The sequence below is a fragment of the Ammodytes marinus genome (assembly GCF_949987685.1).
Source record: "Ammodytes marinus genome assembly, chromosome: 4".
Lineage (NCBI taxonomy): Eukaryota > Metazoa > Chordata > Actinopteri > Uranoscopiformes > Ammodytidae > Ammodytes > Ammodytes marinus.
The window spans coordinates 20,173,540-20,189,020 of record NC_137233.1 but is presented as its reverse complement, the minus strand read 5'-3'; the positions used below and the strand labels follow the sequence as shown (position 1 = coordinate 20,189,020).

The following is a 15,481-nucleotide window of genomic DNA, read 5'->3' as shown; positions in this document are numbered from 1 at the left end:
GTGTTTAGCATTAATCAGTTTAACGTATTGCAACACCAAGAATAGAGAGGAATTGTTGTTTGAAATACTACATAATTACTTTTCATGAATCACAAAATGTGTGTCTGTTTATGGGTCCCTGCACATGTCAGGATTGATGTGAATGAGAGGGCAGCAAAATAGAATTTGAAGAGTGGGAGTATTAACATCTATATGAATATTAGTAAGTCAGACGCTAAAGTGATTAAGGGATAAATCAAAAAGAAGGGGAAGAAAGAATGTAACATGCAAAGAGGAGAGGGTTACAACATGTCTAATGTTCAAACTAAACGGCTCTTTTCATTTTCTGGAAAGAGGGAAAATTGTGGAAAAGAGGAAACAGTGGAACATGTTTTATTGTATTGACAGATGTATGCCAGTATGATTGAGAGATAGTTTTTAAAGAATGCAAGACTGATTGGAGTGGGAAGAAATCAATAAAATATACTTTATTAAAAAAAACTTCAGGTGACAAGTGTGGGAAACTCTAAACGTGTTTAGAATAAACAAGATTTTATTTTTGTGGGTGGTGTTTCATTGGTTACCTACAAAAAAAAAACTGCCTCCCAAGGCAGCAAACAGGGTTGTGCTCCCAGCCACCCCTACATCCACCAGTGCACCAGGAGGAGAGTTGCACACTATGATGAGGGACTTCCCAACAGCAGAACAGAGAAGAGATGAGTGCCTGATTGAAGAGCTCCATAGCTTTACAGTCTCTTTTCAGCCAGCAGTCCGGCCACAAGTGGCCCTAGACTAAACCTATCAATACCAGCACCTCTGCTTCCAGGCTTATTCAGCTTCTGAATAAGCAGCTGGGCATCATAGCAAAGAAGGCCACACCATGTCATCCACAGACAGATGGGCTAGTTGACTCATGCAGAAAATAATTATGAGGGAAAGATTGGGACAGTCGGCTGCAATTCCTGCTCTTTGCCTAGCTGGAGATTGCGCTGGCTTCATCAGGATCCTCTCCATTTAAGTTGTTTTAAAGCTGTGATGTGCAGGGACCATTGGACCTACCTTCAAAGGGCAATGAAGCTCCTACCTCCATATCCACTGACAGAGGGGTCGGGCAATTTGTGCTGGAGATCAGGCACCTGTTGGCAAGATACAAAGAAGAGGCAGAGGTGAAACCTACTGTACACAAGGCCCATAAGACTCAGAAGACTTGGCATGACCAAAGGGCAAAATGTGCTTTTGCCCCTTCCTTCCTCCTATAGCAAACTACAGTCACTTATGAAGTTCATATCAGACACATAGAAACCAAATTTTCATGTGAACCTCCTGTCCTTTCAAACTACGAAACATGCCTCACACCTCATCACAATTTTTCCCGGAAGCACAATCAGTCGTTGAGCATGTCACTTGTCTAAAGGATGGCCAGGCAATCCGCCATCATCCGAGTCAGGCCGAGTCGAATAATCTGGATTTTTGTGTTGACATTTACAGCTCACCAGGTTGAACTCTACATATATTTAGAGTCACAATGCACTTTTGAAAAGGACTTCTGTCTTATATGTCAATTTTTTTTTAAACATGATTTTAAATATTTAAATTTAGTTTGTAATTTTTATGTATAATTTGAGTCTGTGTTATCCTATCCTGCTGTAGGCCCGCTAAATGTTGGCTCTGGTCCTAGAAAAGTAAAACTTAGTTTTGCTATAATATATTACTGAGGTAAGCTTTTTATTTTTTTAACCAGACAGTGCTGCCTCCCTCTCTTGCCTCATTAGCTCCTTTCTGACTACATGACTGCCAACCTAACCTATTCCCCCCTCGGGGCGCACACAGTCACGTTAACCTACTTTTTCCTACAACTTTTGGGGAATAAACAATAACAGTGAACCTATCCCTCTTTCAACTGACATTTTGGGTCCACATTGTGGGTGCATATCTGGATCGCTGATATATTGAGACAAATTTACAGAATTGCCACAGTGCTGTTGCTACGAGTATGCAGGGATTAGGATTGGAGGAGCCAAGCGCATACACTCGAGGCAGGTTGAATTTCAGAGATTTATTGAACAAGGCTTAATGGCAAGTACAGGTGGGCAGACAGGCAGGCAAAGAGGTAAAAGTCAGAGTAGGAACACAGGAAGGCAGGGGAAATCCAGTAGTAAACTGGCTTGTAGAAATCCGTGATGATGGTAACAAAATAAACAAAACTGACAAATAAGTAGGAAATAAGTCCAGTATACAGTATGAAGTGTGTTGATGATCCAGGAATCTGATGCTGTTGATGCAAGTGAGTGCAGAGCTGACCTGGGCAGTGAAAAACAGTTGTGGAGATGGGGAAATAAGGAAATGTCCCAGGGCCTCTGGTTGATGGATGAGATGTAACCTTGAAAATGGCAGAGAAAATCCCCTGCAGCTCCTATATAACTCGCTTACTAAAAAGTCTCTCAGGAGTTTAGCTGTTGAATGGTCCTACATCCAACAAATGTCACATGCTGCTGCTACTCTGTTGCCTCTGTGCTTCCTGCCCTACTGAACAGGTAAGTGATAACTGGGGATATCTCTAATGTGTAAGGAGCTCAGAAATTCCATGTGGGAGGAACCAATCTTCAGCATAGCTTTATCTGTAACACACATATTGCTGCATGGAGGTAAATAACTCGGACTGCACAGTTTTGATGTCACGGAGGAACAGGGATCAACAGTGTTGCTGCACAGAAAGAAAGTGTTTGGCTCAGAATCCTAGCTTTGGATTTATTTTATGCGATCCAATTTGATTTCCAATTCCAAAGACATGGATGTCAGGCGAGCTGAGAACTATAAATTGCTGGTTTTATGGACCAGTCACCCAAGAACCTTGGTAGAAATACTGTTGTGGGCATGACAACCAGATGGGTCCCTTTCCCATGTGCATATTAGAATTTCTAATTTTCCCTTTTTAAATTACCATGGCAAGTAAAAACCAGGGTGTAAAAGGGTTGCGATTAGGTGAGACATGCAACATAATTGTATATGACAGAGAATAGAAATTGGAAGTGGATGAATCACTTTGTTATAGCGCGTTTGTGAGTTTTCAATTTTTATTTTTATCCGTGTATTTACCGGAGGTGTAGTTTTTCTGTATTTATAAAGTAAACATTATCAACTGCAGTAATATCTCTGGCTATAAAGTAAACCTCAGAGACAGGCTTCATTAATTCTGAGAGTGATGAAAGAAATGCTGAATAAGGAATTCCATTGAGTAACAAAAGCTAGTCCTGGATGTGACTTCATGACTTTTGCTCTATAGTAGTGGCTGTCATTGTGTCTGTATGCAGCAGAGGAGACACTTCTCAGGGCTACAAAAGACAACTTCCAAATGGTCGTATTTTGCTACGAGTAAAATTAATGTTAATGCCTCCAAGCCGGCGATGGCCGTAGACTGAAGGCATTATGTTATAAGGTTGTTTGTCCCGCTGTGCCGTCTTGTTGTAAACACGATATCTCATGAACGCTTTGAGGGATTTGGACCTCAAATCTTCTTGACCACAATATGTTATTAATACATTGAGGGATTTTTGTCAAATTAAGCACAAACTTACACTATAGGCCTCATGGGTGAACAAATTAGAATTTGGAGGTCAAAGATTACTGCGACTTTATATAGTTATTATTTAAATCATTGCCTACGACCACTATACTTGTACTGTTTGACAATTAGTCGTATCAGGTCTATCAAGGAAGTACCAGAAGTATATGCAATTTTAATAAAGGTCAGCGCATATTAATAATAATTAACGTTTTTCTGAATATTAATTAATTAATAATACAGAGGTTTATGTACATTCCTGCTCATGCTCAACTTATTAATTAGCATATATACTGTATATACTTCCCTACATATTTTGAAAAGTTCTAATTTGTTAAAAATATTCTGCCTCAATCCTACTGGAGCAGCTTTGTGCTGCTAGAATTATGTCCATACCAACAGAAATGTGGGCATGCTCTGTGTTGAAACTTGGCAGCACTTGCCCCTGCTGGAACACAAATATGCAAAATATTACCGCATATTTAGCACACTGCATAACATACAGTTTAATTTGTTTGTTTTTTAAAAGGACATTTTAATCAGGGATGGACCGCAGCGCGAAGGAGCTTGCTTTTCAAGGAATTGTTAGTCTCATTATATTTATTTTTAGAACTCAACGCATTTTTAAAGTGGCAGGGAATGCTCTATAAGTGGTACACACGCATAAGAAGTGCTGAAAATTCTTATCTGATTTAGGTTCTTGGGCTTTTAATGAAGAATCCCCCACATATTCACCTAGATGTACAGAATTAGACCTAAAGTAATAAACAGGAAAACCCCACAGGAGGTCAGCCTGACAGGCTATCGACCTTTAATTCGCCAGCAAAATCTAGAGACCTTCACAGTACTAAATTGGAAAGGTTTTCAGTTCATGAAACGTCATACTCATGGTAAGGCAGACATTGTTATTGCTTTGCATGTTTCACTGTGAAATAAGAAGCTGTTGTATCTCACCTTACATTTCCCAGTCATACCACCACCTGCTGGCAACAGGACGTTGGCTTTATGTGAGAAACATAATCAGACTAACATGACGCTCACATTATGTGGTCTAAACTTCATATCAAGCAACATGGTGTGTCATAGGCAGTCCTACTCAAGCACCATGTACTCCACAAAAAAATAATGTTCATGCTCATTCATGCACTGTCCGATAGTCAATGACAATTTGCTGCTGTATCAAACAACCTCTTGTAACAACACCACAGCTGCAATTCCCTTAATAATGATTTATTTTCTTTCAAATGTTTGCTGCTTGATAACTTGCAAATCCACAGAACAGAACATTAGGAGTTCCCCTCGTATACTGTTTGCTTATTTTCCAAATGCACACATGGATCATTGTTGACCTGCTCTTCCTCTCTGTCTCGTCTCTGTCTTTCCTCCAGTTTGGCCGGACAGAAGTGATCGACAACACGCTGAACCCAGACTTCGTGAGGAAATTTGTACTTGATTTCTTCTTTGAGGAGAAGCAGAACCTTCGATTTGATGTGTAAGTGGGAACACCTCCACCTTTTCTATTTACAGCACAGCTGTCTCTTTCCTTTGTTGAGACTTTGATTATGCCTGAACTTATGTTGGCCTTTTGACCAATCCCACTAGCATTGAAAGCCTCCATTTAAAGTTGATTAACAGAAAGCATTTTGAGAAATTGTTAGACGCTAAATCAGTAAGATCAAACAGTAGGTTTTACACTTCTGCATTACTTTTGAAAAAAAAAATACAAATATTTAATTTTTCAGGGAAAACTAGAGAAAATAGTAAAGCAATAGTCTTTAGATTAGTCTGAGTCACCAGACTTTACAGATGTAATTGTCCAAACAAAGACAGTGAGGCGATTACTGCTTTACTTCATTTGAATTGAAAAAAAATTGCACAATTCCCATTTTCACTGTACCTTTCCAATGGGTACATTTTTGTCTTTTAGAGGTACAGACAAGAAGGTACAAATATGTACCAATGTTTAAGGTACAGTGTTGTACCCTGCAAAGGTACCACTGGGGGGACAAAGCATTTGTACCCTTTTAGGACCATTCCTGTACCTTGATTTCTTAGGGTGTATGTAGCACATTTTAATGATCATATAATTTGAACAAACTCACTCATCATCACATAATACGCTCATGTCATGTAGTTCTGGCTTGTGTGTCATTATGTAATTTAACAGATTAGTCTCCAATGTGGTTTGGATGAAGAAAATATTGTATTAACACATGTTTTGAGCACCCACACAACTTCTGTTGAGATATAATTTCATTGTACTATGCACCAAGAGTGATAACACATAATGATAAAACACAAATCCCAGCACATCCATGGTGGCTGCTATAACATATCCTGACCTCTATCAGGCCTATATCACATTCATTATTTCGGCTTCTGCAAAACTGAGCAGGGTTCACATAAAGGATTCACGTACAAATTGTCCAGTGGAGAAAAGCATTTGAGGCAGTTTTGAGGCCAACACACTGAATGTAGAAAGCAAGCATTCAAGGATTCAAAGAAAATAGAACAATGTTGTTTGTATATTGACAGATCTGCATAGCTTCTCAGTAACTGCTAATCCTTTTCAAACTCTGCGTGTGAAGTCATTCAAAGAAAAGACTGGTTGGTAGATACAGGCACACAGGAGTGTGAATGTGACTTTGACCACCTCCATTCTTTGATAGAGAGGATGGCTGGCCCTACAGGGGTTCAGAGGCGAAAAAGCCAGCATGGGGTCAGGTACAAGACAAGGCCAAAATGCCAATCACAACCCTCCTATCGATCAGCCCTCCACCTGTCACTGTGTGCTCAATAACTGTGGGCAGCAACAACACTAGGCCGCAGCAGTGATGGAACTAATCCCAATCCTCCAGTCAATAAGAGAGCTTCAGTTAGAATTGATATGTTTGTTTGAACTTTAAATGTCAAAGAGGAATCGAAACATTTAACATTAGGGTCCAGTGTTAGACAGTGACAAAACACAGCAGAGTACAGTAAATAAAGGATCAACATTTCTCATCGGCTGTATTTTTAGCCAATAGCCATCCATTCAAATATGCCCTAATCTGCCCCCGGTAACCTCTGGTACGATATTGGCCTTTTATTTTAATTAAGATTTACAATTTAGAACCATTGGGCCACAAGATGACACACAAACAAGATTTTGAAAAGTGGGTGGGTCCCCCCTGTCCCCTATGGAAATGTCGCCCCTGAGGAAGGTAGACTGAGAACAAACGCTTGAACTAGATAGTATAGGTCTACACCAACATATTTAAAGTGGAGAGAAAAGAAAAATAAACAAATGCATTCATCCATCGTACCTGATAAATATTATTCTGCTATCCATGTAATAGAACTGTCAAGATTGCAATGCAACAATAAGACGAGTCTTAAATATGTAGAGAACGTTTCTATAGAATAATGCTGTAGTCTTCTCAGAAAATCAAATTATGTAAAGAATGAGGAAAACTAATGATCTCGAAATTAATTCAGATATCAGAAAAATCATTTGCCATGTTATTCTGCCTTCATATGAGTCTGTATGAGTTCCATGTTGTTGGGTCTTAAGTTTGAAGCTTCCTCCCCTGGGACAGCAGATGCCCCGCTTAGTGAGGAGTCTTAATCTCCTGACAAAGTTAATCATTAATGCTGAATTATTAAGTACTGCAACAGACACACACACACACACACACACACACACACACACACACACACACACACACACACACACACACACACACACACACACACACACACACACACTGGTGTCATACATCATTGGCTTTGGCAGTTAATGTGGCTGTTATCTGAATCACTGTCATTCACGTGACAGCAAATCCTTCCTTGCTGCTGAGGTGCAACACACCCACTGAATGCATGCATGCTTTGATGTTATATTTCATGCTTTAAATTCAGTAAGGAAGATCATAGACAGCCTACTTGAAGAATTTGGGGTTAACGGCTTTCTTTCATCTGGTCCAGGCTCCCTGTTGCAACAACCATATTGCTTGCTATGCCTCCTTTAGACTCGTACAAATTCTTGTATTTCACTCAAATAAAGCTCAGATTTAAGAAACATATATTGGTAATTTTCTCCAAATACTAACTTGAAGGATACTTTTAAGGTTCAGAAGCAATGAAAACAAGAAGCACTAAGTTTGGCTTCCAGATTGGATTTGGGGGTTTGGGTGAAAGTTTTTTTCCCCAAGGCAGAATTAAAAAATCTGCAAATATATTATTGACTTGGTCATTAACTGATCATTAAAATTCATAGTAATGCCGCTGCACATAATGGGATTATCTCATCACCTTATACATTATTCTTGGTCAATAATAAACTGATGTAATATCCTTTTTTTCCTTGTCAATGTTCAATCTATTCTGATACTCACGGTAGTAGATACAGCCTCACAATCCCACTCAACCAGATAGTGAGAACAGAAAAGAAATGAGTGCTCAGTCTGTCTTCCGAATGGCCCAGATATGGATTGTACAGCGTCTCCCAGGAGAGTGGTGTGGTTTCCTGATATGAAGTCATGTCAGGGTATTCCAATAAAAGTGAACATCCCAGTAGAGGGAATCAATTATTAAACTCAAACCTCCCCACACAGGCTATTTTTAGCCCACTGAATCACAATAGATAGATATGGAGCAAAGTGATATATGATTTCCAATACAGAATGGGATGGGAGATGATGGAGTTAAAGGCCTACTTCACCGGTTTGAATATGAAGGTGTATTGAATTCTGAGATCCTATGTAGTATAAATGTGCAAAACATTTTTAAATCGGTTCATCCTAGCCTGAGAAAAGGCAGAAAGAGTGTTTTTTTAACCCTATATTTCTCTTTCTCGTGACATCACAGAAAGATAAATATAGGGTTAAAAAAAACGTACTTTGTAAATATTACTGTGATGTCACAGTAAAAGACATCACAGTAATATTTACAAAGTAATTTATTTTAACCCTATATTTCTCTTTCTGGGATGTCACGAGAAAGAGAAATATAGGGTTAAAAAACACTCTTTCTGCCTTTTCTCAGGCTAGGATGAACCGATTAATTTTTTTTTGCACATTTATACTACATAGGATCTCAGAATTCAATACACCTTCATATTCAAACCGGTGAAGTAGGCCTTTAAGTGATGAATGGTGACAACCAAGAGATCTATCGTTTGACATATTGTCACATGTAGAATCTACTGTGTTATGTTCAATAATATCTTGTTTGAATGCCATTGAAATTTCAGTGTAGGTAGATTATATATTACATAATGTATGTAACAGTTGTGGTAACACTTTACAATAAGGGTACATTAATTAACTGTTAGTTAATGCTAAGTTAATGCTATTTATGGTAGGTTACCAAACCTACTGTGTCACTGAGAGTAAAACCCTTACAGATGAACTACGTACTAAAGAATGTCTGAATGCAACATTATAAAGAGAGGAGGCTGCCTCTGCCTTTGAACCTGTAATAGTGTGAGCTTACCAATGCCAGCAATACTAGCACAAGATTAATCGAGTCCCATGTGCTAATAGTTTAATCACACTGAAAGCACAGGTGTTACTATCGTTGGTTATTGTAGAAATGTAATAAAGGCTGTCCTACATTTTGTTTCGACACCCTTAAGGAATGAATTTTATGTTAACTGAAAATACCGTGCCATAGTGTGTAATTAGGTTTTTAAATGAAGGCTGCATTCCGTTGCTGTTTCCAAGCCTGGACTGTGAAAAAGAGAGGCCTCATCCATGATGCAATCTGAATATGTAAATGGCATCATGACCATCATTACATCAAAACCAGTAGGAACTGCTCAAGTGAAAAATTCAAATGAAGTAATGTGATTTTGGTAATGCTTTTCGTTAAACGCTAATGAGTCGCTGAAACGAAGCAATTAGAATGTGCCTTGCCATTAGCGTCCCCTCTCTTCAAGTTGTTATGGTCGCGGCACATTTGAGCAGCACAGATAAAAGGTTTAAAAAATCTATTGTACCCAGCTTTACCAAGTTACGATTTAGAAATTGAAGACAACGTTTAAAAGAAACTTTGAGTTGTTTTAGCATTTCTTTGACATATTCTTCCTCAACACGTCGGATTATGATGGGTGCCGAAAATGTATAATGTAACCTCTCATTATAAGTGTTGATTTTCACTGGCTGACACTTACATGACAGTAATTTGAGTGCACTGCACTAATCACCAACATAATGACTATATGAATCAGCTTCAATTACTTTGCTGCATATTTTGCATGGTGCATTAGTAATGGTGGTCTAAGTAGGACTAAGACAATTTATTTGAATGAAGAGGAGGAAATCCACTTTTTTTAAAGAACATAATCTGAAGAGTCTCTTGATCACCTTATTGCCTCTGCACAGATTATGAATTGCTGCAGATCAAATGTGTGAATTCTCAATTCCCAATGGTCCCATGTGATTCTACATTGTGTGATCTGAATCCTACCATGTGTTGGGTGCACAAAGAATACAATCAAAATAAAGGAAGGTAGGGATATGAAGAAAAATTTAAGTGACTTTCAAAACAAAAGTACAGTATGTAGATCAAAACAAGCTGATGAAGCCCTCCAGTTCCCCCGTACCGCTTGCCATGGAAATCAAGGCCATTAGATTCTATAGCAACTCTATTGCTCCTCCACACTCAAATCTCATTTGGCCATTGCTCACAGGCTTATCCTACTGCGTGGTAATTGCATTTGATCCCACACAAGCTTGGCATAGAGCTCGGTTTGACTGTGAAATAGCTTGAGAATGAGATTTTTTTACAACAAGAGTGAGAGAGAAAGAGATTTCTCTTAAAATGGGGAAGCAGACAGATTGAAGACTTGTGGTGATACACTGAGATAGGAGATATAATGAAACTGTATGACTGTGGGTAGTGCAGAGAGCTCTGCATTTGGCACTATTGGTGAAAGTATGGTTGTTCATAGAAAGAGCCCTCTCAATTCAATAATTTCCATTAGCACCTAGCTTTCATCAGCCTCTTCAAAGCCATGTAATGTGAAACTTGGCATATGCCGAACAGAGAAAATGATACCCAGAAAGCAGCAGGCATTTAAAGTGTTTTTAGTGGGTACTGTACATCTGTTACATTTTCCCATATATATATTTTTTTAAAGATTATTTTCTGCAATTGTATGCCTTTTATTAGACTGGTCGGGGACAGAGATGAAATATGTCACAGAGAAGGGAATGACATACAGAGAACAAACACTGGGCAAATTTGAACCCATGGTTTGCTGCTTCTGAGGACTGAGCCTCAATGGACGGGTGCTCTAACCACTACACCACGAGCACCCCCCAAATTTTCCCATAATTCTATGCCCTTGAAATCTGCATGACTAAAAATAGAGATGGTATTTTGAATTCTAGCAAAGTTGGAACTTTGCATTCCTGCCTTTCCCTGATGCATGGTGTGTTGGTCAGCTCATCACACAGTTGTCAGTCCTGTCACCTCGCAACGCTGTGTTGGTTTCTTTTCTGACCATGTGTGACCTATGTTATAACTCTTCTGCTGTTCGAATGACAGGACCTCAGGACAGGTTGGGTGTATTGCACTGGTTTTTATTCTGCAACCACATGGAAAAGCAACACAACCAGTGTGCATTAATTGAAAAGTTTTGGCGTCTTCTTGCTCGCACAACAGTGTTAAGAGCATTTTCCTTCTGACATTGATCGTATAGTGGTATAACATTTTGGTTCTAAAAACATGCTTGTAAATAAAATATAAAAACATAAAATATCCTATCTAAAAGAGCACCCAAATATCAATTACACATAACAACATTGCATATAAAACAACACAAATAAACATACCTGCAACCACATGGAAAAGCAACACAACCAGTGTGCATTAATTGAAAAGTTTTGGCGTCTTCTTGCTCGCACTACAAATACAAAGAGGAGCTTGGCATGATCATACAGTTCACGTGCACCTCGTGTAACTAGCTAATACATACATTCCTCACACATGTTGGCTGCTAGCCCAAAACGTTTTCAAACACTACGACAACAATTCGTCACAAAACAACGAAACTATTGGTTTTAAAGATGCCTCATTAATCGAGCATATTATACAACAAATGCTGATATTTTACACATCATATGAACCGTAGTTTTCACTTATTATTGACTTAATGTCCGAGCGAACAGAGCAGCAACTCACCAACAGTGTTAAGAGCATTTTCCTTCTGAACGCAAAGCAAAATGCCCAGCATTAAGTGCGAAACCAACTTCCGCTATAGACTTTCAAAATAAAATACACAAAAAAACCTTTTGTTGCAGTCCCAAGTTTGACAGGAATTTAACATTCAAGACAAGTAATTATTTACACTGTTACATACACCCCCTTTAAATTCTGTTAAACTCAGACAAATCCAGAGTACCATAACGAGAAAAGAAATAGAGAAAAAAAAAAATTGTGTGGGATTGCTCAAAGTGAAACCATATCACTGATGTAAATTACAGTCGATACAAAATCCTCCCTTAGGGAGTGCAAAAGGATCTGGAGGTACCAGGCCCAATACTTTACACAGACCAGTAGAAGATGCCATATACACATTCTAAACATCTAGTTCAAGGCAATACACATTGCATACCTAAGATCACAAAAACAAAACAAATGGCACTTGGATGTAGGCCATACAAAATCGGGGATACAAAAATTCTGGTCATTATTTAGCCCTTAAACAGTCCGTGAAAGAATGCATACACAGGACTTGAAACAGGAAAGGTATGCTCAAGCTTTTGTGTTGACATCTCATGAATCAACTTTTTGAGAGGTCTGACATGTCTCCCATATCTGGTAGTGACTGCATCACCCGAACCAGCATGAACACTGTGAGGTTGTGAACAAACAGCAGTGTTTTCATCAACATCTTCTGTGGGAGTCAACTGAGACATGTCTAGCACAGGTAAATGAGCAACACTGGCAGGGACTGAGTCAGGGGAATGAGCTACACTAACGGACACTTGGTCAGGGGAATGAGCTACACTGACGGAGACTGGGTCAGGGGAATGAGCTACACTGACGGACACTTGGTCAGGGGAATGAGCTACACTGACAGAGACTGGGTCAGGGGAGTGCATTAGCCAGTCCAAAGTTCGGTTGTAGCCATCTGCATCGTTCATCTCCACAGAGTCTCGACCACTTGCACATGCCACATCCTGGTTATCTGAGCCCACAAGAGAGGCAGGAGTTTCATCCACGGTAAGAAAGTCAACTGAGAGAAGAAGATTCCGGTGCACAACTCTCTCTCTGCCGGTAACGGCATCTCTTATTCTGTACACGTTGATCCCAGACCTCACAGACACAACATCATAAGGTGTAGAGTCCCACTTGTCAGCAAGCTTCCTTTTTCCTCTTTCACCACGGTTGGCCAACAACACTCGATCACCCATAGCTAGTGGAGAGCCCTTGACTTTGCGGTTGTACAGCCTGGCATGACGTGCTTGCTCGTCAAGGGTGTGTTTCTGAGCAATCCGCGAGGCTTCACTCAAGTCCTGCTTCAACCGTAAGACAAACTCATTATGGCTGATCACTTTGTCATCTTGAAGCACATGCTGGAACATGATGTCGATAGGGAGACGTGGAACCCGTCCATACATGAGGTAAAATGGGGCAAACCCGGTCGTCTCATGTATTGTACAGTTGTAGCAAAAGGTTAGAGTCCGCAGCACCTGAGGCCACCTGGCTTTTGCAGTTGGGGGAAGGGTTCTTAACATATTTCCCAGCGTCCTGTTGAAGCGTTCTGTGACACCATTACCCATTGGGTGGTAAGGTGTGGTGTGAGACTTCTTCACCCCTGCCATCTCCAAAAGTTCCTTCAGGAGCCTGCTCTCGAAGTTGGCCCCCTGATCTGAATGGATTCTCTTGGGAAAGCCATACACACAGAAGAAATCATCCCACAATCGACGGGCGACATGTTTTGCAGTTTGACTGTGACAGGGGAAGGCGTGTGCCATTTTGGAGAAGTGGTCAGTTATGACCAAGACATCAACAGTTTTCTTGTCGCTCAGTTCAGCTGTCCAAAAGTCAATGCACACCAGTTCCATTGGTTCAGATGTGTGAATGGATTCAAGGGGTGCACGGGCTGCAGGTTCAAGGGTTTTGCCAACAATACATCTTTCACATCGTCGTACATGGTTTATTATGTCTTTTTCCATGCCAGCCCAGAAGAACCTTTCTCTGGCGAGGGAAAGGGTTCGTGCACGGCCCTGATGACCAGCATTGTCATGGAGGCCAAGGAGAATCTGATGTTTAAGGCCATCTGGTACAATGAACTGGGACAGCTTTTTGTTCAGTCGGTTGTCTTTTCTCACACTGTACAGAATCCCATTTTGTACTCTGAGCTTTTTCCAGTGTCTGAGGAGCTTAATGACGCATGCAGGTTCAGCTGCTGCCTCGCGTTTGGTAGCTTTCCTTTTTCGCTGCACATAGAACAGGACTCTGCTTATCGTTCGATCTTGCTCTTGAAGGCTCAAAAACTGGCTCTGAGGGATAACTGTGGAAGGGTCTTCGTCAGGCAACTGTGGCAATGGTAGGTTAGCACTGAGATGACCACAACCACGATGAGCGCTTAGTGCAGCTGACACCTCGTCTGAGCTGATGGAACTTCCGTCAGTCTGAGGATCATGCACATCACTGAGGTCTGCTGACTTTGACCTTGCACCTTGAACAACCTGACAGTTGTTCGTCAGTCGAAAAGCATCCTGCACTGTACTTCTGACAACTCCATTGACTTCATCCAATAATGCGATATAGGGCTTTCAGCAAGCGATGACCAACACATGACTGAACGAATGGCTCACGGCTCAAAGCGTCTGCAACAGTGTTCTTAACTCCTGGCACGTACTTAAGATCAAAGTTGAAAGCTGCCAGCTTGGCCACCCACCTTTGCTCACACGCATCCAAGCGTGGTTTTGTCAGAATGTAGGACAGGGGATTGTTATCCGTCCAGGCGGTGAAGTGTTTAGCCTTTAGCCAATGACTGAACTTGTCGCATACGGCCCATTTCAGTGCCAGAAATTCCAGCCTGTGTGCAGGATAGTTCATTTGAGAATGGGTCAACGTCTTGCTGGCGAAGGCGACAGGCCTTGCAATTGTTTCACCAGGTGCCACTTGTGACAAGACGGCTCCAATACCATCAAAAGAAGCATCGACAGCAAGGATGAAAGGCTGGTCGAAGTTAGGGTGAGCCAAGGTGACACCATGAGTTAGTTCACTTTTTAGTGTTTGAAATGATTTCTGACATGCATCAGTCCAGTCACTTGGTGTCATAGCTGGCGGGGCAGAGGACTTTTTCTTGAACTTCCCTCTCTTCTTGGCCTGGGATTGAACTTGCCGTCCAGAAATGAGCCTGAAGAGGGGTTTGGCTTTTGCGGAGCAGTCAGGAATGAAATGCTGGTAATAAAAGACCATGCCAAGGAAAGATCTGATCTTTTTCCAGGAGGGTGTGACACCATCATTCTCCATTAACTCTGCCTCTCCTACATCAGAAATGGTCTTGACCTTGTCAGGGTCTGTTCTCACCCCATCTGCACAGATGATATGCCCCAGAAACTTAACTGAGCTCTTCAAGAGATGACATTTCTTGGGAGCAAGCTTGAGTTTGTGAGTTTTCAGACGGGAGAACACCATCTCCAGACGTTCAATGGCCAGCTGCTCACTGGGGGCGAAGACCATCAGGTCGTCTAAGTAACAGAGCAAGCTGCTGAAATTTTCATCACCGAAGATTGATAACATCATCCTCATGAAAGTTGCGGGACTGTTAGATAGACCTTGGGGCATCCTATTGTACTCATGGAGGCCAAAGGGGGAGGAAAAGGCGGTGTACTTCTTGTGTGCCTCATGAAGTGGTACATTGTAAAATCCAGAAGTCAAGTCCATGGTGGAAAAGAAGACATTTCCTCCAAGAGCAGCAAGGGTATCAGCTTG

At 40.8% G+C, this 15,481-nt stretch overlaps 1 protein-coding gene across 1 annotated transcript in view; it reads left to right on the top strand.

Annotated features, from left to right (window-relative positions):
- The window catches only part of LOC307249724 (copine-9-like), a gene marked incomplete at both ends in the record, with an annotated part of 148,692 nt that overhangs the window by 40,767 nt on the left and 92,444 nt on the right, over positions 1-15,481 (top strand). Inside the window, 1 exon segment of the mRNA XM_080026575.1 lies at positions 4,930-5,033. Within this exon segment, the coding sequence (XP_079882701.1) occupies positions 4,930-5,033 (104 nt within the window).